Source organism: Stegostoma tigrinum, chromosome 25 (genome assembly GCF_030684315.1).
Source record: "Stegostoma tigrinum isolate sSteTig4 chromosome 25, sSteTig4.hap1, whole genome shotgun sequence".
In the NCBI taxonomy this organism is placed as follows: Eukaryota; Metazoa; Chordata; class Chondrichthyes; order Orectolobiformes; family Stegostomatidae; genus Stegostoma; species Stegostoma tigrinum.
This window is the reverse complement of record NC_081378.1, coordinates 26,622,590-26,646,227: the sequence shown is the minus strand read 5'-3', so window position 1 is coordinate 26,646,227 and position 23,638 is coordinate 26,622,590. Positions and strand designations below refer to the sequence as shown.

The window sequence follows — 23,638 nt, the reverse complement described above, 5'->3', positions numbered from 1 at the left end:
GCTTGCTGAAAGAAGACAGAGGGTGGTTGTTGATGGGAAATGTTCATCCTGGAGACCAGTTACTAGTGGTGTACTGCAAGGGTCGGTGTTGGGTCCACTGCTGTTTATCATTTTTATAAATGACCTGGATGAGGGCGTAGAAGGATGGGTTAGTCAATTTGCAGATGACACTAAGGTCAGTGGAGTTGTGGATAGTGACGAAGGACGCTGTAGGTTGCAGAGAGACATAGATAAGCTGCAGAGCTGGGCTGAGAGGTGGCAAATGGAGTTTAATGCAGACAAGTGTGAAGTGATGCACTTTGGTAGGAGTAACCAGAAGGCAAAGTACTGGGCTAGTGGTAAGATTCTTAGTAGTGTAGATGAGCAGAGAGATCTCGGTGTTCATGTACACAGATCCTTGAAAGTTGCCACCCAGGTTGACAGGGCTGTTAAGAAGGCATACAGTGTTTTAGCTTTTATTAATAGAGGGATCGAGTTCCGGAACCAAGAGGTTATGCTGCAGCTGTACAAAACTCTGGTGCGGCCGCACTTGAGAGTATTGTGTACAGTTCTGGTCACCGCATTATAAGAAGGATGTGGAAGCTTTGGAAAGTGTGCAGAGGAGATTTACTCGGGTGTTGCCTGGTATGGAGGGAAGGTCTTATGAGGAAAGGCTGAGGGACTTGAGGCTGTTTTCATTAGAGAGAAGAAGATTGAGAGGCGACTTAATTGAAACATATAAAATAATCAAAGGGTTAGATAGGGTGGATAAGGAGAGCCTTTTTCCTAGGATGGTGATGGCGACACCGAGGGGGCATAGCTTTAAATTGAGGGGTGAAAGATATAGGACAGATGTCAGAGGTAGTTTCTTTACTCAGAGAGTAGTAAGGGAATGGAACGCTTTGCCTGCAACGGTTGTAGATTCGCCAACTTTAGGTACATTTAAGTTGTCACTGGATGAGCATATGGACGTACGTGGAATAGTGTAGGTAGATGGGCTTCAGATCGGTATGACAGGTCGGCACAACATTGAGGGCCGAAGGGCCTGTACTGTGCTGTAATGTTCTATGTTCCATTGTGCAACTTGATTACCGAGTGCATTCCTCCTACTGTGATCATAACATTTTTTAGAGAATAATTAGAAATAATCACACTGATCCTACTGAATCTCCATTTTGAAGTGTACAAGAGCAGTCCAACCAGTATACAACATCTGCAAATTGTATCAATTTGTACCTTCTGTGGTGGTAAAGACTGTTGACCAAGTGAGTTACCGTCAAAATGGTATTGAACTACAATCCCTTCACATAGCCAGGTGTATACGGACTGACCCAGGTCCTCCACATACACATTCAAAGAATAGACCAATTTTAGTGGCTCTGTGGCTTATTTGCTTGTCTACTCCCCTCTTAAGTTGCGCGTGGAGCACAGACATACCTGGCCAAAAGCACCAGATATTTAAAATGTCACATCTCGCCAAGGAAGATTGTGTTGGTGGTAATGTTAAAACATCCACACTGCTTTATCCTTCTTAGAAAGGGAACAAGATATTTTATTGTTCACACACTGTCTTTTCCCTATGTGCAGAATCACCTTGAGCATCAATTCTGAAGGCCTAGCGGAGAATTACTGTCGCAATCCAGATGCAGACAAACATGGTCCCTGGTGTTACACAAATGATCCCCTCACTCCATGGGACTATTGTGCAATTGAACCTTGTAAGTACCAGAAGACACATAGCTGCAGCCTGTACGGCTCCAGTCATTCTAAATGCAAAGATTTTTGCTCAATGGGAACAATAATCAGAAAATTGCCCATGGAGTGCCATTTACTTCTCCTATACTTTTGGCTTCTTGGTTTATTTGAACAGTCAGAAGGTTGTGAATCTCACAGCTGTGGGGGGAGATACCCATGCTTATGTTTTCAAGATGGAGATTTGGTTTTGTGGCTGTTGTATTCATTGCATCATTGGAGCAATGCAAATATTTCAGAAAACTGATCACTGCCTATGGTTATGTTCGTGCTTCACTGTTCATGCAATTCTGCTGTGGAATAGGATCACATTTAACCAAATAGATTCTCAGCCAAGATAGCATGGATGTTGCAAACTTTGGGCGCGTCTATGTGTTTATTATATATTGCTAACCGATTTTGTAGAGCTCTGAGGAAAAACAAAATTGGAGAACAAACAAAGATGACAGGTTAGCTTAACATGTATTGCCTCTGCATTTCACCAAATTTAAGAGTGTATTGCAGATTTTTGATGCTTGAGGTTTTTATGCGGAGCATGGGATACAGCTCTAATGTTGCATTAAAGCTAGTACTAAATGTTTAATGTTCCTAAGCTTTATCTCAAAATTTCAACTCTTAAACTTGAATGGAGAAAATAATATTTCGGCCTTCGTTTAACCTTTTGAATGGTAACTGGTAGATTCATAAGTAATGTTTTTATGACTTCTAGCATCTGTGTTGATGAGTAACATGTGGCTATTGCGTAAACAAGTAGAGATTCTCATGCTTCTGGAAGAAAACCTGCTAATTTTGCAGCTGTGAATGCTAAAGACTGAACTAAGACCATTGGTAATAAGTATACTGTTGGATAATTTACTGCTGAACTCTGTTTGAATATCATGCTGTTTTTCTGCACATGTGCAGTTCTTCTTGCATATGACAAAATCGGAGTTCTACATTTATGACATAGGGGTCTGACCACATGCAGATTTGATGTTGGCAGCATTGTTGCACGTGTGCAGATACTGAACAGAACTGCATGTATGTGAAGAACCTGCATTAATACATGTGCACAGCTTTGCTTTTGATTGCAAATGAAGCTGTAGAATTCTGCGCATGTCCATTTCCGAGTTTCTGCTTGTGCATATTTGCAAGTAGTGCTAGGTATCTGCAGACCATTGACTTTGCTAAAATGTCATGTGACATAATGGTCTTTATTTAACAGTCAGCATACAAACCATTTGCTATACAAATTTTATGTTGGATCCAACTTTTTGAAACCTACAGCTTGTTAGAATTTTAGTTGACACCATGTTGAAGTTTAAGATTTACTTTGTTTCAAAAAAAACCTGCAAATCCAATTCCGTTATGCGTGAATAGGCTCAAATCCCATTCTTGCTGATGTTTTGTTGTGATTATTTTGGCAACATTAAAATTGAATGATACAGGGAAGATTAGCCTGCACACATTTTGCTTTGGATTTAGACTAAATATATATTTATATTTCATTTCAATTCATTGTGTCAAGGAGTGACTTGCTTTATCATGCTGTTTCTATGTAGGTCACAAAACATCTGAATTAGCCTCGACAGGTATGCTTCTTAAATTGTCATTTGGATTTATGTTTCTATTGGAATGTTCTGACTTGGGTTCTTGGTGAGAATCTCTCACACAAAGAATTTTGTTAATTTATGTTGGTGGCTAAATCTATAGCTTGACGGCAATATTTTTTTTTGCTGCCTGGCAGGTTTAACACACGTTCCATATATAAATACTCTCTGTCAATTTACTCGTGGTCTGACCTACACATGGAGATACAGTGTAAAGGGGAAGGGCAGGGATACATTGTTGAAACGCTGCTGTTAAAACCTACAAACCAATTTTTTTCATTTTTTTGTTTTTGTTTTGATTTCTCGGTTATTCAAATTTTCAGTGTTGCTTCAACATTAAGAAGGTAATGATTTTCATCATTTAGGTTTTTGTGAAGTTCTGATTTTAATGACGAGCACATGATATTTCTTCCTCTTACCCAGTGCAATTTCCAGGTGCTCAACCGTGTTCAAGTAGAATACAGACCAGAATAGTGAATGGATTTCGAGCAAAAGCCAAAACGTCCAGCTGGATGGTTAGCCTGCAACACAGGTAAAGTTCACTGATTTGTGAACAAACCCTTTTTTCTGGTTATTCTGCAACTTCATTTTTTAAAATGGATAATCCAACATCTATCCATTTTATAAAAACAGTTACATTTATACTTTGATAGTATGAACTGCCCGATGCTGGAGAATCTGAGATAACACAGTGTGAGGCTGGATGAACACAGCAGGCCAAGCAGCATCAGAGGAGCAGGAAAGTTTGTTTTGGGTCAGGACCCTTCTTCTCCAGCTTCATACTGTGTTATCCTACATTTGTACTTTCTTTTATAAAAGGGAGTTCATTATGTGGACCACTGATATCCAGAGACACTGAACGAGATATTTGAAAACTGCCCTCCCCTGTTCTAATCAGTGTTACTAATTTATAATCCTTTGGCATTGATGAATTGAGAGTGCTAACCATGTCTAAGCTGTCTGATATTTTGCCCAAGTATCCACATCTTTTCCATATTTGAGGTTTTAGTTGCCTTTTTCTTTGTTGTCTCAGACAGACAGGCCTTGAGGTTTGTTGTAGTGTCTGGTGCCCTCCTGATTGGTATGGCTGAGTGAGAGATTATACATTGACTTTATTAAGTCTTTCCTCCAATCTGGATTTTCTAATGGAAGAAAATAAACCCAGGTATTTGAGGAATCGATTTTAACAAAAAAAATGTGATATTCAGACTCATCAAGAATGGAAATGGGGCACTATTTAGAAGAATCAGTACTGGGTGTTTTCAATCGATCCAAAATTTAAAATTGCTGTCAGTAAACTAATGCAAAATGAATCTTTTTAGTAAGCTGCGAATTAAATTTTTTTTAAAAAAATTTGAACAATAGATGTATTCATACTTTGCCAGGATTTGTTGGTTTTTGAAACTTTATTTTGTTCTTTTCCATATATTGAGCTCACTCAGCACCCATAATCGCCTATATTAACCCTGTTCAGAACACCTCAGAGGTTTAAAGAAATGGCTGAATTACTGAATCTTTACCCAAATATGACTTATGAAGAAATAAAACAATTTAGTAAATTTCCACCATTTTGTTCCAACACAGACTTTCTGGTTGATGGGAACCTGTTTTAGATGTGTATTTTGTTCTAATTATTCTGATTGCAGTATTAAAACTAAATGATGTGGGACTTCCTGCCAAAGACCTCTCCATCTGATTTTAGCTTGACCTGATAATGGAGCACAGTCGAGCATATTGTATATTGAGAAGTTACCCATAGAAAATGGCTACCATTTTCCGGATATTTTGAACTTGCTGGAATCTTCCTATGCTGTCAGATTGCAGGCACACACCTCCTCCCCCTGAACCTTTCTGACAGTTTAATTTTTAAAAAGGGTGCTCAAGGAGTGAAGCTCAAATGAGGGACATTGTTACTGCCATTATCTCCTGATTGGCTCCTTTTATGTTGCCAATTGACCATGGTTCTTCCTTTTAATAGTTTTGTTCAATGTTGTTTTTCTGATTCTTTACTAAACTGAGGAAAGTCTTTCAAAATTCCTGTCTTGAAGGAAGGGTAGTATTGTGCAGCTGTCACTTGACCCCCACTGAGACTCCAGTCTTGCTCTCTGTCATTTACTCCCTAACACTGCTTTAATAATAGTGCTTCAAACCACAATCGAAGATGCCAAACCAGAGTTGTTTATCGATCAATACCTTTTACCAGATTTTGTTAGCAACAGTAACTCATCACAGAGGTTTTAAGCAAGAAATTAAGGCCTACCATCCTTAACGTTTTCACGTTTTTAAAAAAAATATAGAAGTACCCAAAATTCCTGAATTTAAAAGTCTTTCAGATACAGATTAATGAAGTACAGGGCTTCTGTACTTTGTAGTTTGTAATAAATAGCCAATTAGTAATCATTGTCATATAACTCTACTTATAAACGATCCCCCTATACATGCATACAGAGGCAGAAACATTAAAGTGGGTGTTATAAGTGAAGGGATAGACTAGGAAGATGGTCCGCTGGTTCTTGTTCAGGGTTTGCTGAGATGATTTTGTGCTCTTGTGCTGAACAGACCACAGCTTTTTGATCTTCCTTCACCAGTTACTTTCCTCTGATTGCAGGAGGTACAGGGTGACTAGTCTCACTAGAACAACGGAGATTAAGGGGTGACCTGATAGAGGTCTACAAGATTATGAACAGTATGGACAGTCAGAAGCTTTTTCTCGGGGTGGAAGAGTCAGTTACTAGGGGACATCGGTCTAAAGTGCAAGGAGCAAGCTTTAAAGGTGATGTACGAGGCAAGTTTTTGTTTAAACACAGAAGGTGCTGGGTGCCTGCTGCTAGGGGAGGTAGTGGAAGCAGATACAACAGTGATTTTTAAGGGGCATCTTGACAAATCTACGAAAAGGATGGGAATAGACGATACGGTCCCCAGAAGGGTAGGGGGTTTTATTTGTGATGGGTAGCATGTTAGTGCAGGCTTGGAGGTTGAAGGACCTATTCCTGTGCTGTAATTTTCTTTGTTCTAATCTGTCAATGACTAAAACGAGCATACTTCTGTTACCGTATACTGATTAATACTTTCTCTCTACCTCAGGGATATCCATTTCTGTGGAGGATCGTTAATTGAAGAGAATTGGGTTCTCACAGCCAAGCACTGTTTCTCCACGTGGTACTTATGATTTTTATTTCAGCTGCTTGAATGTCTGTAGCAAAGTGTTAGAACCGTATCAAGTACCGTTAGACTCTATGTTAAGCTTTTCCAAACCTTGACCAACAATACGATCAATTATGATTTAACTAAGTGATGAGAGTTCTTACTAATTGGTTTCAATGATCTGCCATCAATTTATATTTGGCCGTTTTCAAGGTGTTTGACAATGACTGATGTCACTGTCTCCTGACTGGCTCCTTTTAAGTTGTCAATTGTCTTCCTCATCCTCTATAGTTTGCTCAATCTTACTTTTATGACTCTTTTTGCTTAGCTAAGAGGATAGTTTATCATAATTTCTGACTTGAGGAAATGGAGAAATATGATAGTTGGAGCTCAGACCTGATGAAGCCATAACCAGACACAAAACATTTAACTCTTCCTCTCTCCACGGACACTGCCACGCCTGCTGAGTTTCTCCCAGCATTCTGTTTGTTTCAGACTTCCAGCACCCACAATATCTTGCCTTTATTTAAATATACGTGTACACTGTCAATACGTATGTAGTCCAAAATTCTCAAGATTATACACTCTCAAACTTGAACACAAAATTAACTGTTACAAAATTAGGTTTGTTAAGATCTAGCTGGTTCACTTCTACAAACTGAAACAAGCCCAGTGCAGGTCACAGCTATCATTGGGATTTTCTTCACCATTAACTCCCTTTCTGCCCTTTCAGTTCCCTGATGAGGAGTTAATGCTCTGGGAGGATATTAACTCAACCTTATTCAATCTTAAGTTTTCTGTTCTCTCAATCATGAAATGGGCATAAGTTAAACAGAGGCCTTTCTGCATTTACAGTTTTTATGACATTGGTGTATTACCTTTTACACTGTTCGCAATCCCGTGATGCATTTTTGTAAACTGAGGCTAAGCAAAGTCACACAATGGTAAAGTACTAACATGTACATCTGTTTCAGTTAAACTAATCATGGAATGTGAATATTCCTCCAAATACTAACCACTACGTTTGTGTGTGAAATGAAAAGGCTTGGGCAAGTGATGAACTCGGCTATAGTGGAAAACACTAAGGGAAAGTTCATTTAAACTTATTGCCTTTGTTTTTAACACGTTTGGTTATTATTTACCGAAATGGCAAATGTGGCAAAGAAAATATTTTTTGGTAGAAATCCAATCAGTAATTGTGTGTGAACTAATAAGACCTGTGTAAATGACCAACTCAGCTCAGTTTTATATTAAATTGATCTTTAATTGAAAATTATGCTCTGAATATCACCGCAACGGGACTACTACTTTGCAATTGTTTTCAAAAAGACATTTCGTTTGGGAAATGAACCCTGCTTTCTCCTATTCACTCATCTTATCCAATTATTATAGTCCGTTGCATTTTATTTAGATTTATAACCATTGATATCATTCTCTTCATGCAGCTTTACTGTGGTATTAAGCTGATGAGAGGTAACTCCTATAGGTTGGAAGAGTCTAACTGGTATCTTGTTTTTTTTTATTTTAGTAAGCCAGACTTGAGAGGATATGAAGCTGTGATGGGAATTATCAAAGATGATAAAAGTGAAGAAGCTCATAAGCAAGTAAGAGAGATATCGCAGCTTGTCTGTGGCCCAGATGGATCCAATCTAGTGATGCTGAAATTGTCCAGGTGTGTCACTTAAACCACATGACCATAGAATGTCAAATTCAAAACTTGGCTTCTGGGTCAAAATCTATTATTTGATGTTACACCATATTTTGTATTAGGTATCAAAACATTTTTCATACTATGAATGCTGTACAGTTAATATTGTATACAAATCCAGATGCTTAATATTTGTACCCATTTTTAATGCTTCTCCTGGCTTCTGTTTAAATGTGTGAGTATTCATTACTGCCATTTCCAAAATTCCCAGGACTCAGAGTTGAAGCTTGGGAATAGTTGAGCTACGTTTCACACACATTTTCTTAAAGGAAAATCAGACAAATATTTGAAGCAGTCCATATTCCAAGGCCATGGGGAGGGAGTAGTTATTTTTGCCATCTCTAAATGCCGGAATGGTCATTGTTTTTACCAGCCTAATGTATGCCTCTGAAACTGGCCAAGTATGTCCTTTTACTCACAAAGCAGGACCAATCCAACCTGGCCACTTATCATCTTTATCAGTCTATCTTCGATCGTCAGTAAAGTAATAAAGGTGTCACCAGCAGTGCTTTAATGCAGTACTTGCTTAGCAATAACATGCTCACTAATGCCCACTTTAAGTTATGCCAGGGCCACTTAGCTCCAAAACTCATTACCGCCATGGTTGAGGACATCTGTGCAGGACTTCCTCAGGGTAGTGTCTTAGGCGCAACCATTTTCAGTTACTTAGGCAATGCCTTCTCTCCATCAGAAGGTCAGAAATGAAGATGTCCCTGATGACTGCTCTGATACTGAAGCTGTCTGTGTTGAAATGCAGCAAGATCCAGACAATATCCATGTTTGGGCTGACCAGTGACAAGTGACAATCGTTGCACGCAAGTAGCAGACAATGGCTGTCTCCAACAAGAGAGGCTTTAACCACTGGCCCCTTGATGCGCAATGGTGATTCAATGACTGAATCCTCCACTGTCAAAATTTTGGTGGGGGGGGGGAACGCGGTTAACATTGATCAGGTACTCAACAAGACAGTCCCATAAATACGATGGTTGCAAGAACAGGTCAGATGCCAGGAGTCCTGCAGCGAGTAACTTACCCCCGATTTCCCCAAAGCCTGCCCACCATCTACAAGGCTCCAGTCAGGAGTGTGAAGGAATACTCCCCGTTGGCCGTCTGAGCACAGCTCCGACAATGCTCAGGAAACTTTGACACCATTCAGAACAAAGCTGACTTGGTTGGTACCACACCCACAAATGTGCAATCCCTCCATCACCGATGCTTAGTAGCAGCACTGTCTACCATGACAAGATCCCCTCCAAGCCACTCATCATCCAGACTTGGAAATATAGCTCCATTCTGGAATTCCCTCCCTAGGAGCATTGTGGGTCTACCTATACCAAATGGATTGCAGCTGTTCAAGAAGCAACTCACTAACACCTTCTCGAGGGCAACTAGGAATCGGGAATAAATGCAGGCCCTCCCAAATGTGCCCATGTCCTGCAAATGATTTTTTTTAAAAAAGGATAGCTACTGAATAAAAACTGTGAGGAGGGATTGCAGCCCACCTTATCTGACTGCTTCTATTTTCAGATGTTTCCCTTGGATTTAGGCAGAGCCCTCATTTTTATGTATAAATCAAAATCGCACGTTACCCTGTTAAAGTCCCAGGTTTTTTTTTAGTCCACATTGATACTCCTAGTTCCTTAACTTGTCACAAACCATTTGTGAATCAGGAGGTGGCTGTTTCCTGCTGCTCAGGAGAACTGGAAATGGCTACTTTTAACATTGTGACAGCAAGTGCTTGTGTAAATTGAGCTCTCAATACTTCCAGTCATTGATCTCTTTGTTTTGGTAGATCCTGCAAAAATGCTCTGTCGCTAAAAATGAATGTTCCATTTCATTATCAATACTTCAAATCATCAGGTTTAAGATACCACTGCTGGCCCATTGCTATTGAACATTTCTGGAAATTGTGTTCATAACATTTCTGTAGAATTACACATCTCCAAAGTGAACCAGATCAGAAAGTGATCTGGCCCTTCTAAATTGTACTGAATCTCTGAATGATGCTAATTCAATGAACATACGTACGAATAAGCAGTGAGAATCAAGAATAGACCAGATAGGTGCTCGAGCCTGCTCTGCTGTTCAGTAAGGTCATGGTTGATCTGAATGTGGTTACAACATCACACTCCCACCCACCTTCAATAATCTTTTTGATGTTCTGATGCTGTTTCTCAGCAGAGCAAACTCAGTTTGATTGTGTGGCATAGTGACCGTGACAAACCTGATTGAAATGGATCCTCACCAGAAAATGTCCACCCTGCTAGATTGCAAGAATTGTCATGCTGCTGAAATGACAATACTGAAAGCTGTTGATTTCAACTGGTAGAAGACAACAAAATGGATACTTAAAATCACAAATAATCAGTCCGTATTTTGGAATTGGAAACTTGCTCAGAATATGTCAACATTTATTATTATTAATTTGAATATCAAACACTTCCTCTGCAGAACTGAATCATGCTCAGCATTGATTGCCAGTGTGCTGCATTTAACCTGACCTTTTTTTGTCTTTACCAGGCCAGTAAAATCGACAGGTTATGTTCACTGGATCAAACTGCCTCAGCCTGGATGTGAAATAAGGGAAGGCACCTTATGTAATATATCTGGATGGGGAGAAACCAAAGGTAAACAAACATTTAGGAGGGGATGAATGTTTCTAGATACTTCCCAGCCTGTGTAATGTAACCTGTTTGTTGAACCAGGGGTGGTACACTAGCTCAGTGGTTAGCACTGCTGCCTCACAGCGCAGGGACCCAGGGTTCAATTCTAGCCTCAGGTGACTGTACAAAGTTCTCACACACTCTTGTGTCTATGTGGGTTTGTTCCGCATGCCCCGGTTTCCTCCCATGGTCAAAAAGGAGCGCAGCGCAGGTGGATTCACTGTGCTAAATTGCCCATTGCGTCCGGGGATGTGCAAACCAAGTGGATTAGCCATGGGAAGTGCAGGGCTATAGGGTAGAGGGATGTGTATGGCTGGGATGCTCTTGGTATGGTTTCAATGGGTCAAATGGCCTGTTTCCACACTGCAGAGATTCTATGATTTCAGTTTGTCACTGATCTGAGAGCTGTTAGTTTGAGTCATAACACACATTGGCAGGTTACTTGATCGTATATTCTCTTATATTGAATATTCTCTTCAGGTCATAGTTTGGTTTTGCTGCATTCTGTTTCCTGTTGGACTCCATTGAACTTTGTTTCCTTTCCTGCTGGCAGATCATTAACTCATTTTTAGTCGATGACATTGAAAACATTGCTTGTGCTTTGAATGCTATGTATTCAGTTGTTTTGGCAATTTGAGTTTTGATGGCATATGGGGAGAAATTATTTATTTCATGTTCTGTGGAGATTACGGGGTTTTTTTTTGGAAAATGCCAGTAAAAGGGTATTGGAACTTTTTTAAAAAGTCACTAGTGGGAAATTGTATCATTTAAGCTAATTAGTTACATTCACTTTTCTCAAATCTCGACCTGCCTGGGTATTACAATTCTACTTCAGCTACATTTTGCAGGCAGTAGAATTGATTTTGGTTTTCAGTTTGGGAAAGATTGTGGCCGGACAACAGGCTATGTAGATTATTTCACTCTTTTTCTGAAGCATACTTGTTGTGAATTCAGTGAGAAACTGAATTGTCACTTGAAAATGCAACTAGAAGATTCCTCAACACATGCCTATTGACCTGTCCACAAGTGCCAGAATATCAGTTCGACATCTATCTGAACATTCCATGCCTTTTATTGTTTTGTTTCTCTCGAGCTAAAAGTCCATTGGCCAAAAGTCCATTCTGTCTCTGCTGTTGCTTGGTGTGGATGTTTTTGCAGAATGTATTTTGTTATTTAGAGGACTAAACATTTATATTTTCAACAGGTTGTATTATCCAATTCTGCATCTTCATTGAATAATTTTTTTCTATTTTTACGATATAACAAAATGTGTTATCTGTTAATGCATTTTGGATATTTTTATCCAAGTGTAAAATAGACCATACAATTGCTACATGTGAACTTGTTAAAATAATTATATTTCTGTTGAGCTTTGGAGTAGTGGGATTAGGGAAAGTCTGTGTGCAATCTTCCCATCCTGATTGCAACGCACATCGAAATATTTTTCATTAGTCTATCATCCCTTAAATAATTACTTTTTACGCCATCAAGGGGGACATATGTTCAAAACAGCAAATAAAAATAGAATTTTATATTTTGTGTTAGTTGGCCTTAACCTTCAAGATTGAAGTATAATGTGGTACAGTGTTGTCTTTGTTGCCTGAATAGTTCTGGCCCAATACATTACAAAGGCTTCAAAAACTTGCAAAAATCACGCATGTTCTGTAAAGGATCGAGAAGTTGCCCTGTTACGCTAACATTTAGCAAGTGGAAGTAAAATATATGTCACAGTGTTCTTGCTTGTCATTGAAGGATAGGCAGAATAAGAGAATGATGCCTGTTTCTGTGGATTACAGGAGTACAATCTAGGAATAATTAAGATCATGGAATTTTAATAGAGTTGCACCCAAAATCATGTGCATTCTTGATTCTCGTGAATTTTTGTATTAATTAAAGATAAACTCAAAAAAACTGTACCTTGAGTTGAAATTCCACACATTATGTTGGCTCTAGAGGGTTCTCTGAATTGTGCTAATTTTTTTAGACACACTAGGCATGATTTAAAAGCTTAGATTCAAACGTATTTAATTTAATATCTAACAATTACTTGGGAATCTTTTAACCTTTTTGTTTATTCCTTTTGCTTGTTTAGGCACGGGTTATGAAGGTGAGCTAAAGGTGGCTCAGATCCCTATAGTTGGAAATAAGAAATGCAATGAATACCATCAAGGAAAAATCCAAATTAATGAATCTGAAATCTGTGCAGGAGATGAAAAGGGAACTGTTGGTACGTGTGAGGTAAGTTTTTTTTTTTAAATAATTAAAATTAAAATATAAAGGCAAGTATACACTTTCTTTTATTGGCAAACTGCTATTATCAGAGTTAGTAATGAGTGCACACATCAATTACAGTTGGAGAAGAATTCTACAGGTTCATCTACTGTCACTCATGCTGTTAAATTCTGTGGGAGAGAAGATGTAGGAAGAAATGCCAAAGAGATGTGGTAATTCCTGATAAGGTCGAAATAGATGGAATCTCAGGTTTACAGGCATTACAACACTTGACAAGAGCAATGAAAGATCTCCTCAAAAGTGATTTATTTTTGGCAGATCATGAATGAGAAACAGACCAATATTGTATCCTTAAATGTTAATGGAAAAGCTGGGATTAAATGGACTGGCAAGAGAGAGTAGACAAATTCAAGAGTCTTCCTTCAATAATGGATAGCAAAGATCCACACAAAAATTAAATCCAGGTTAGATTAGCTATGGGAAAAAGCATGATTAATGTCTTAAGTAACATCTGGAAGTTCAGATACCTGAGCGTGAACCTGAACAAAATGGCCTGATGGTGTCACTGGTATGGACTGTTACACTCAATTGATTTTTGAGAATTGGACTTTGAAGAAGGACAATGAAGAAGGACAATGCGAGAAGGACGTTTTATTAAAATATCAGTATGGTGGAGCGCGTTCAGAGTCAGCTGGCTGGGCAGATCATAAGCAGGATGGATTGGATAGGAAGTAATGTGCAAGAATCAAAAAGGTTGCCAAGTGGTGGTTAGAGCAAAAAGAACCAAGGACAACCATTGAAAACAAAAAAATGTGGCAGTGCTATTATGGCAATGATAGATAAAGAAATTAAGCATAATGCTGCACAACATTCTTATTTCAATTCTGGAATGCAGAATTTGGGATGTTTAAAATTCATAGTTTTTAATGAAACTTGGAGAATCAGAACCAAACCAGTCCAAATCTGACCGGCAAATGAATGGAGGGGTAAGGCTTTCTACAGGTCACAGAAAATTATGAATGCAACATATTGATCTTATTGTGTTTTGGTATGCTGTGAATAGTGCACTAAAGTGATGAGATGTGAATGAGAAGTGGTGAAATTTACCCAGTTCACATTTGAGATAGAGGGAGGTTCAAGAGTGAAGTCTGAGCTGCATATGGTGCTAATCCCATGCTCAAAGCTAGTGAAATAGTTGACCTTTTTCAATGATGAACTGATGAATATCTCCCCTCAGTCATTAGAAAGGAAATTACTACACTCAAAGTTTGGAAAGCTGAAGGTCACATCTTTTTACTGAAGCCAGATGTTAGAACAAAAGTGTGCAAGAAACTTATTGTCAGCAAATGTCTCATTGTAATAATGTGCAGTCTTGTGAATTTTCTCACTTTACAGAGAGATTACGGTGGCCCCTTGGTCTGTGAAGAACACAACCAAAGCTTATTGCAAGGTGTCATCATTCCTGGCCGAGGTTGTGCAAAACCAAGGCGTCCTGGTATTTTTGTGAGGGTGTCATACTACGTCACATGGATACACAAAGTCTGTAAGACATACAAAAAACACAGCCGCACAGGATGAATGTGTCAACTGAAACTCTTAATTGTCAAAGTCATAATTTATCAACTGAAGACTTGTATTGCTGCAGATAACTATCAACTCTATTGATATTTTCCTTTTAAAAATGATTTATCTTTTTGTTCATTGTTTGACCATTATGTGTATATCTCTGAGTTCTGTATGTATCTTTTTTGGAGGGTTCCTGAGGTAACTTAAAATGGACAACTGCAATAAGGTAGAAATAAGGAAACCATCTAAACGTCATGTTAACGTCTGTCTCACACTTGAAGTGCTTCTATTTCTGAATTTAATTTTGATGTTGGAATAACTGCTTGTCCTGCTCTGAAGACAGACATTCAGCACACGGTCCTTAAAACTTTAGTGCCTTTGTTTTAACTTTTGTTTTGACAAATTTTCTTCCTGTACTTGAGGATGTCGACCAAAATCTTCAGCATTAAATCAGGCAAGTAAAGAACTAGGTTCTCTCTACAGTAATATCCCATCTGTCTATGGGTGAAACTTGGTCTGGGCTCATTTAGGAGCGCTAGCTGTCCTAATGTACATAATTTAATGTAATTTTTCTAAGCATTCAAATTTCTGTAGTGTAAATAATGTAACAGATTGAATTTAAATCATAATTTTACAATTTTAAAACTCTTGTTAAAGTATGAATGCTAAAAGTTTGTATGTATCCTCTGGAGCCTAATACTTAATCCAAGGACTAAAATGGATTTAAAGCTCATTCATATCTCTGTCTTTTACAAAGATTTTTACTTTAATTTCCTCTCCTGTTAAGAAAATCGAATAGCTCACACCCAGGTGTTTTATTCCTACCCTCATGATACAATGCAAATGTTGTTTGCAGCAACATTTCTCGCAAACTGACAATGGAGAATTCTTTCTATGAAATTGGCCTGTTTATTTTATGTCACCCGTAGAAAGGCTTGCTTCTCCATTTGCCGGTCAGATTTGTACATGTTTGGTTCTGATTCTCCCAAGTTGAATAAGAACAACAATGAATTTTTAACATCTCAAATTCTGCATTCCAGAACTGCAATAAGCATGTTGTGCAGCAATGGAGCTACAGCTATTTTTGTGACAATCTGTTGAGCCTTTTCCATTGGGTGGCATCTTTATGTTACCAATTCAGCTCATCCGTTCTGTTCCTGTCACCTGCTGACCCTTGATCTAACTGTGGTGGCACTTGGAGAACATTGACTGCTAATAGTCCTCCAGTAAATATCCTTATAGCAATCCTGTTCAAAAGCGTTATGGAGCTGACCCTTCAATGACACGTTAAATTGTTTCATAATGTCTGCACTGACAAACTCTTTCGCTAGTTCAGCACAAGTTTAGAAATAAGCATTTGTGAATAATTCTTTCTGATTTGGGTAATTTGTTTTAGAGTATCAGTCAGCGGTCCAGTTTTCCATTTCCCTTAGCTAGGCTTTTTTTTTGAAAATTTAACTGATACAATAATTTCAGTTTTCTGGCTTTTATTTGTTTTTTCTCTGAGCAGAGGAAATAAGAAAATAAATCTTCTGAAATACAAAAGTATAGCTATAAACATTTGTTTTTTTTAAACCTTCCACCACACTGTCTACATAGCTTAAATGCTTCTGCATATTGAAAAATTCAGACTGGGATAAAATACAGAAATTAATTATTTTACTTGCCTGGATTTCTCTTGCAAGAAATAAGACAGAAATTTAACTAGTAATTAGATGAATAATTTTGGATTTTCTGTCTACATTTGGTGCTAATTTGGTCAAAGTCACAGCAAGATGCCAATTTAGGCCTTGCAACCAGAAATTCCGAGATTTAAATCCCTGTACCAGGACAACTGGTGATGTTCTATAGTTGGCTCAAGTGGTACTGTTTTAAGAGGAACTAATTAGATTTTTCCAATATTCTGAAGAAGGGTCACTGGTCCCAAAACGTTAACTCTGTTTTCTTTTCTCTGATGCTGCTAGACCACTGAGTGTTTCCAGCAATTTCAGATGTTGTTTCCAATATTTCAGTTATCCCACTTGGAAAATGCATCCAGCTGAAGTAAAGGGAACACCCATGAAACCAATTTCTCAGCATTAGTCAGTGCCATCAGGAGAGGAGACAATAGAGTTGAGGAGAAGGGATAAAAGAATGATTAGCATGTTTATTGAGGTCATGTTATGTATTTTCAACAGACATGTTGCTAAATAATCTTTCCAGTTGTGTGTTCTGCTCTACTGTTTGCTGCTTTTATAAAACATATGCCCAAGTTTAAAACCTGTGGTTTTTCATATACATGTATTGATGCAAATAGGGAAACACTGAAAGTCAACCTGGGATTACTTATCCATTTTATCCTCAAACTACAGTTTTTTTTGTCCCCCCCCAGGAGGACTTTTGACCCGGTACTTTCTTTTATACTGAACAGTAGTATAATACTGAGCCAGCATCTGGGTATTGTTGCAATGTTGGCACTAAAGCTGATATAAATTCACAATTTTTTTGGCAAATGCAGTGCATGTCGGACTAGACACTGTGGGTATTATCTTTTAATTTGTGTTTTATGGATTTAATTTGTTTCTTGGGTGTTTTAGTGATCTGAAAACTGTCTATACTTTGAAACTACTTTGGTATTTTTAGCACCAAGAATTATTGAATTTAAGGCACAACTGCGTATGCAATTGTCTAAAAGCAAATCAAATTGTATTTGCTATCAAATATACAGGTGGCATAATTGCAAAGATTTTTCTCATGCTTACAATGGTGATAATAGTTTGTGATGATTTTTAAGTTCCAGACATTGCCCAGATCAACATAACTTTGTAAAGTTTTCAACTTTGCCCAAAAAATTGAAATATTATCAAAGGATAAAGCAAAGAACTGGTTTCTTTTTCTGGAAAATACATTGAAGGGGTTTGTAATGTGAAATAAAACATTGGACTTTGTTTTCTCTTCCCATCCCTTCCTTCTTGTCAGTTTCAAAGAGAAAAGAACATATTTAGAGGCTAACAGCTATAGTGAGGAATCTAATGGTATAACTGTAGTACAAGTGCAGCAGCTGGTTTGAAGTGGTTTCATTTGAAAGTACTTTTAAGGTCTGATGCTTGTCTAATCATAAGAATACTATTTGTGATCCCAAAAAAGTATTCCTGATGGGGAAGCTTCCCACAGGGAGCACAGTTATAAAAAGTGGGTGAATACTGTAAATAGAATAAATCCTTGAGGGAATCTCCTCATTAGTCAAAGTGGGCTTTCACATCAGATTTGTGTTATGGAAATTTGCTGTTGTGAAATAGAAAATACTAAACTTTAGTGTGGTTTGACTGGATAAGTGCATGCACCTCCCAGAATGTAATGTTGCTGAAGGATGGGATCGGAATAAATAAACTGGATCTTTTACAACTACATCTGGCTCAAACCATGGCCTAAAATCCAGTTTATGGTTAGTTTTAAAAATATTTTTTAATTTAAAAAGGGCTGTTGCTGTGTTTGAACTAAAATACACTTATAAATGAATTGTGGAAATAAAGTAATTTTGGAAATAAAGTTGCTTGTGATATACTTTACGTTACATTATTTATAAGCAGCTGTAATGCATAGGGACACTTTTTTTTGAGTGTTTTGAAACTGGTGTTGCACACTTTTTGTAAACAACTCTTGACTTGTTAAATAGTGTTTGTTGCATACTTTACAGGTGTTTAAATACAATTCATCTTCTGTTGAGCAGGAGAGACTTAACCATTTATTCAAGGGATGGGTTTGTACTACATCACTTCACATGCTATTTTGAGCTGATTGGAAAAATATTTTTATGTACTTTTTAATAATGAACTTTGTATATAAAATAAACGTATTCACTTGAAAACCTTTTTGTGGTGAATTTTGGTTGACTTCACTTCACAATTTTGTAAGGCCTGAAAACATTTGCAGTGAAAATAGTGGAGCTGAGGCCAAACTGTAGCAGTAGACTCACGTGACTGCAAGTTTAGCTCATTTGAATAATTAACATCCAAGATAGCTTTTGATTTATACTATTAATTTGGCAATTCAGGAGTGGGATTAATAAATCAATTTCAAATGCTCATATCCTGTTAATGCTATGTAGTATCATGAATTGGGTAGTTAGAATATTGTAGATTTTGTTAAAAGCAAATCTTCCTAAATGACTTAGGATCATTGAGTCATGCTTGAGTGTGCACTCTCTGGTTTAAAAAATATATCAAGACAGATTTTTCTAGAAAACAAAGTCTTGGAAGTGTCTTAACTAAACAATATATGATAAGTAGAAGTCGATCTTTAAATCCCTTGTGTCTACTTTTGTCATCAAATCAGATCAAGGCTTGGAAATTGACAGCAAATGTAAAGATTGTTGCGGGACAACTAGATGTGGGAAGTTGATGATTAGTTACACTTTACGAAGAGACAAGAGGCTTTATTATATATCCTTGGGGTAAAATTTTAAGGTTCCCCCTACCAACAATTTGTGGTTGGGGTTGGGGTGGGGGGGTGGTGAGATCTCTAAAATTCCGTCTAAGGCCTTGCGTGCCCCCCCCCCCCCCCCCAACATTCTCAGAGATCCCCTACCATGCCCACAATTTAAATGGAGCAGGTGAGGCCAACGTGCCCTTGCTTCAATCTTTGAATTCTTAGGAAGTACTTTGAACTGTGATTCGGGGGAGGTAGTTCCGTGCCAGCCAACTATGTCCAGTGCGGGATGGTTGGGGGATAACAACGAATGTTTGGTGATCAGTGTTCTTGGAATGACAATCTCCCACAATCTAGCTGCAATACATTACCTGAGCAGAGACATGACATGGCATTGACCTTAGATAACAAGGTGTAGAGCTGGATGAACACAGCAGGCCAAACAGCATCAGAGGAGCAGGAAAGCTGACATTTTGGGCCTAGACCCTTCTGCAGAAATGGGGAAGGGGAAGGGGGTTCTGAAATAAATAGGGAGAGATTCACTGAGGTCTTTCCGGAGGCAGGAGGGTAATCTCTCCAAGGTGGGCATCCTTGGACGAGACTTCACAGTGGGGTTAAAATTGCTTCAGAGATGGTAGGAACTGCAGATGCTGGAGAATCTGAGATAAGAAGGTGTAGAGCTGGATGAAACAGCAGGTCAAGCAGCATCAGAGGAGCAGGAAAGCTGACGTTTCAGGCCTAGACCCTTGTATTGATCTTACCTTTCAGAGACTCAGTTCCAGTACATGGCATCTGCATTCACTGAATCGTCAGAACTTTGGAACCTTGCAACAATGTTATGGAGTTGCACATCACTGAGCATGAATAGAACAGGGGAGCAGGGATGAAGTTAGAACAGTTTCAAATTCTGCTCACAAGAAAATAGGAGATTAGTCATCACCAAATGCAACCATAAGTCAGAGCCTAGTACATCAGTGATTACCGTGCAATATTCAGAATTAACATGTAATAAGTGTTACTTTGAAGTCTAAGCCGAAACACCAGTTTAGAACTTGACTCCTCCTTAAATAGGAATCTTTTGACTAGCAGCAAGTAACTTAATGAACCCAAACTCCTAATCTGGCATCAAACAACACAATAAAACAATCACACTCCAAAGATCGGTTCGGTTCCACCCTCAGGTGTTTGTCTGTGTGGAGTTTGCACGTTCTCCCCATGTCTGCGTGTGTTTTCTCCAGGTGTTCCGGTTTCCTCCCACAGTCCAAAGATGTGCGGGCTAGGTGGATTGGCAACATTAAATTGCCCGTAGTGCCCAGGGGTGATTGTTAGGTGGGTTAGACATGGGAACTGCAGGGATTGGGGAATGGATCTGGGTGGGGTAATCTTCAGAGGGGCAGTGTGGACCTGTTGGACTGAATGGCCTGTTTCCGCACTGTAGGGAATCTATGATTTCATTGACAAATAATGGAATCTTTTTGACTAGCAGCAAGTAACTTAACTACCAACAATAACCAAGATTAACTTCAATAACGTTTACTTGCATTTCACATAATTATCCATGGATTGTTTCCACCCCATCTGTTGCCAAGCGTAAACCTCTTTTTTTTTAATATATAAAATCAGCAAATCTTCCGGGGATGTGCAATTCCTTTACACACTCATCCCCCATCAGGATGGTCTCGGGCTCTATGTTTCTTCCAGGGAAAAAAAATGCCTGAAACGTCCCCATCCACCACCATCCTCCACCACATGGCCAAGCCCATCCTCACTCTGAGCAACCTCTCTTAACACTCCTCACTTTTGTCACATCATAGGAGGAGCCATGGGTGCCCCACATGGGCCCCAGTTATGCCTGTCCTTTTGAAGGATATGTTGAACATTCCTGTTCTAGTCCTTTTCTGGCCCCCACCCACAATTCTTTTTGTGATATATCAACACCATCGATACTTCTTCCCTTTCTGGTCCAGAATTCGAAAGTTTATCAATTTCGCTTTTGATTTCCACCCTCCTGTCACCTTCACCTGGTCCATCTCTGACTCTTCTCCCCACTTCCTCAATATCCCTGTCTCCATTTCTGCAGATGCCAATATCCACTACAAGCCAACCAACTCCCAGTTACCTTGACTATACCTCGTCACACCCTGCTTCCTGTAAAGACTAATTCATTCTTTCAGTTCCTCCATCTCCGGCGCGTTTCTTCTGATGAAGCCAACTTCGACAAGGGGACCGCCGAAATTTCCACCTTCTTTCATAACTGAGGATTCCCCAGCACTGTTGTCAACTGGACCCTCAACTGGGTCTGACCCATCTCCCATATGTCCACCCCCAACCCCTCTCTTCCTTCCCACAACAGCAATAGGGCCACCTTGTCTTCATCTACCATTCCACCTAAATCCACATCTAGAGGATCGTTAGCTGCTATTTCTGTCACCTCTGCCAAGATGCCATCACCAGACACATATTCCCCTCTCCTCCTTTGCCTGCACTCCGCAAGGACCATTTCCTTCGGGACGCCCAAGTCCAGTCTTCCTTCATCCCCAACACCATCAGCCCCCAACAGCCTCACAGGACCTTCTCCTGCAACCACAGAAGGTGTAACACCTGCCCATTTACTTTCTCCCTCCTCTAAATCCAAGGACTCAAGCACACCTTCCAGGTGAAGCAGCACGTTACTTTCATTTCACTTAATCTAGTCAATGGCATTTGCTGCTCATACTATGGTCTCCTATACCTTGGGAAATAAAGCATGGACTGTGTGCCTATGTTTCTGGCAATAAAGACCCTGAGCTTCCTGTTGTTTGCCACACACTACCCTGTTCCCTGGCCAAAATTGCTGTCTCAGGATTGTTGTAGTGCACCAATGAAACTGGAAAAACAATACCTCATTTTCCACTTGGAAACTTCATAGCCTTCTGAAATCACTATTGGGTCCAACAATGTCAGGGTTTGAACACCTTTCCCACATGTGCCCCCACATCCACACACCAGGATACAATAGTGGATGGAAAGTATTCAGCCTGGAACTTGGTGACCAGCCGTGTTCTGCAGGCATCGGTTCTGGGACGTCTGCTTGTTGTGATCTTTATAACTTGGATGAGGAAGTGAAAGGGTGGATTAGTAAGTTTGCCGATGACACAAAGGTTGACAGAGTTGTGGACAGCATGGAGGGCTATTGTAGGTTGCAATAGGACATTGATAGGATGCAGAACTTTGCAAAGAAGTGGCAGATGGAATTCAACCCAGAAAAGTGTGAAGTGATTCATTTTGGAAGATCGAATTTGAATACAGATTACAGGGTTAATGGCAGGATTCTGGGCAGTGTGGAGGAACAGAGGGATTTTAAGGTCCACGTCCATAGATCCCTCAAAGTTGTGACCCAAGTTGATAGGGTTGTAAGGGAGGCATATGGTGTGTTGGATTTCATTGGCAGGGGAATTGAGTTTATGAGCTGTGAGGTTATGCTACAGCTCTATAAAACTCTGGTTAGGCCACACTTGGAATATTGTGAGATAACAAGGTGTACAGCTGGATGAATGCAGCAGGCCAAGCAGCATCAGAGGAGCAGGAAGGCTGACGTTTCGGGCCTAGACCCTTCTTCAGAAATGGGGGAGGGGAAGGGGACTCTGAAATAAATAGGGAGAGGGGGGAGGCGGATCGAAGATGGATAGAGGAGAAGATAGGTGGCGAGGAAACAGATACGTCAAAGAGGTGGGGATGGAGCCAGTAAATGTGAGTGTAGGTGGGGAGTTAGGGAGAAGATAGGTCAGTCCAGGGAGGACAGACAGGTCAAGGGGGCGGGATGAGGTTAGTAGGTAGGAAATGGGGGTGGGCCCTGAGGTGAGAGGAAGGGATAGGTGGGTGGAAGTACAGGTTAGGGAGGTGGGGACGAGCTACGCTGGTTTTGGGATGCGGCAGGGGGAGGGGAGATTTTGAAGCTTGTGAAGTCCACATTGATACCATTGGGCTGCAGGGTTCCCAGGCGGAATATGAGTTGCTGTTCCTGCAACCTTCGGGTGGCATCATTGTGGCAGTGCGGGAGGCCCAGGATGGACATGTCGTCTGAGGAATAGAAGGGGGAGTTGAAATGGTTCGCAACTGGGAGGTGCAGTTGTTTAGTGTGAACCGAGCGTAGCTGTTCCCCAAAGCAGCCCCAAATCCTCCGCTTGGTTTCCCCGATGTAGAGGAAGCCACAATCAATACAGTGGATGCAGTATACCACATTGGCAGATGTTCAGGTGAACACCTGCTTGATGTGGAAAGACTTTTTGCGGCCTAGGATGGGGGTGTAGGGGCAGGTGTAGCACTTCCTGCGGTTGCAGGGAAAAGTACTGTGTGTGGTGGGGCTGGAGGGGAGTGTGGAGCGGACAAGGGAGCCACGGAGAGAGTGGTCCCTCTGGAAGACAGACAAGGGTGGGGAGGGAAAAATATCTTTGGTGGTGGGGTTGGATTGCAGATGGCGGAAGTGTTGGAGGATGACGCGTTGGATCCAGAGGTTGGTGGGTGGTATGTGAGGACGAGGGAATTCTCTTTTGGTTGTTATTGCGGGAACGGGGTGTGTGGGATGAATTACAGGAAATGCGGGAGACACGGTTGAGGGC

General features: G+C 39.9%; 1 protein-coding gene across 1 annotated transcript in view; it reads left to right on the top strand.

Moving 5' to 3' along the window:
- Positions 1 to 18,409, top strand: part of LOC125463417 (hepatocyte growth factor-like) — a 54,624-nt gene extending 36,215 nt beyond the window's left edge. The window contains exons 11-18 of the mRNA XM_059654604.1: positions 1,567 to 1,697; positions 3,273 to 3,302; positions 3,744 to 3,852; positions 6,405 to 6,479; positions 7,993 to 8,136; positions 10,693 to 10,799; positions 12,928 to 13,073; positions 14,463 to 18,409. Coding sequence (XP_059510587.1) covers positions 1,567 to 1,697; positions 3,273 to 3,302; positions 3,744 to 3,852; positions 6,405 to 6,479; positions 7,993 to 8,136; positions 10,693 to 10,799; positions 12,928 to 13,073; positions 14,463 to 14,645 — 925 coding nt within the window. The 3' untranslated portion in view covers positions 14,646 to 18,409. The remainder of the gene's footprint in view (positions 1 to 1,566; positions 1,698 to 3,272; positions 3,303 to 3,743; positions 3,853 to 6,404; positions 6,480 to 7,992; positions 8,137 to 10,692; positions 10,800 to 12,927; positions 13,074 to 14,462) is intronic.
- The last annotated feature ends 5,229 nt before the right edge of the window (positions 18,410 to 23,638 follow it).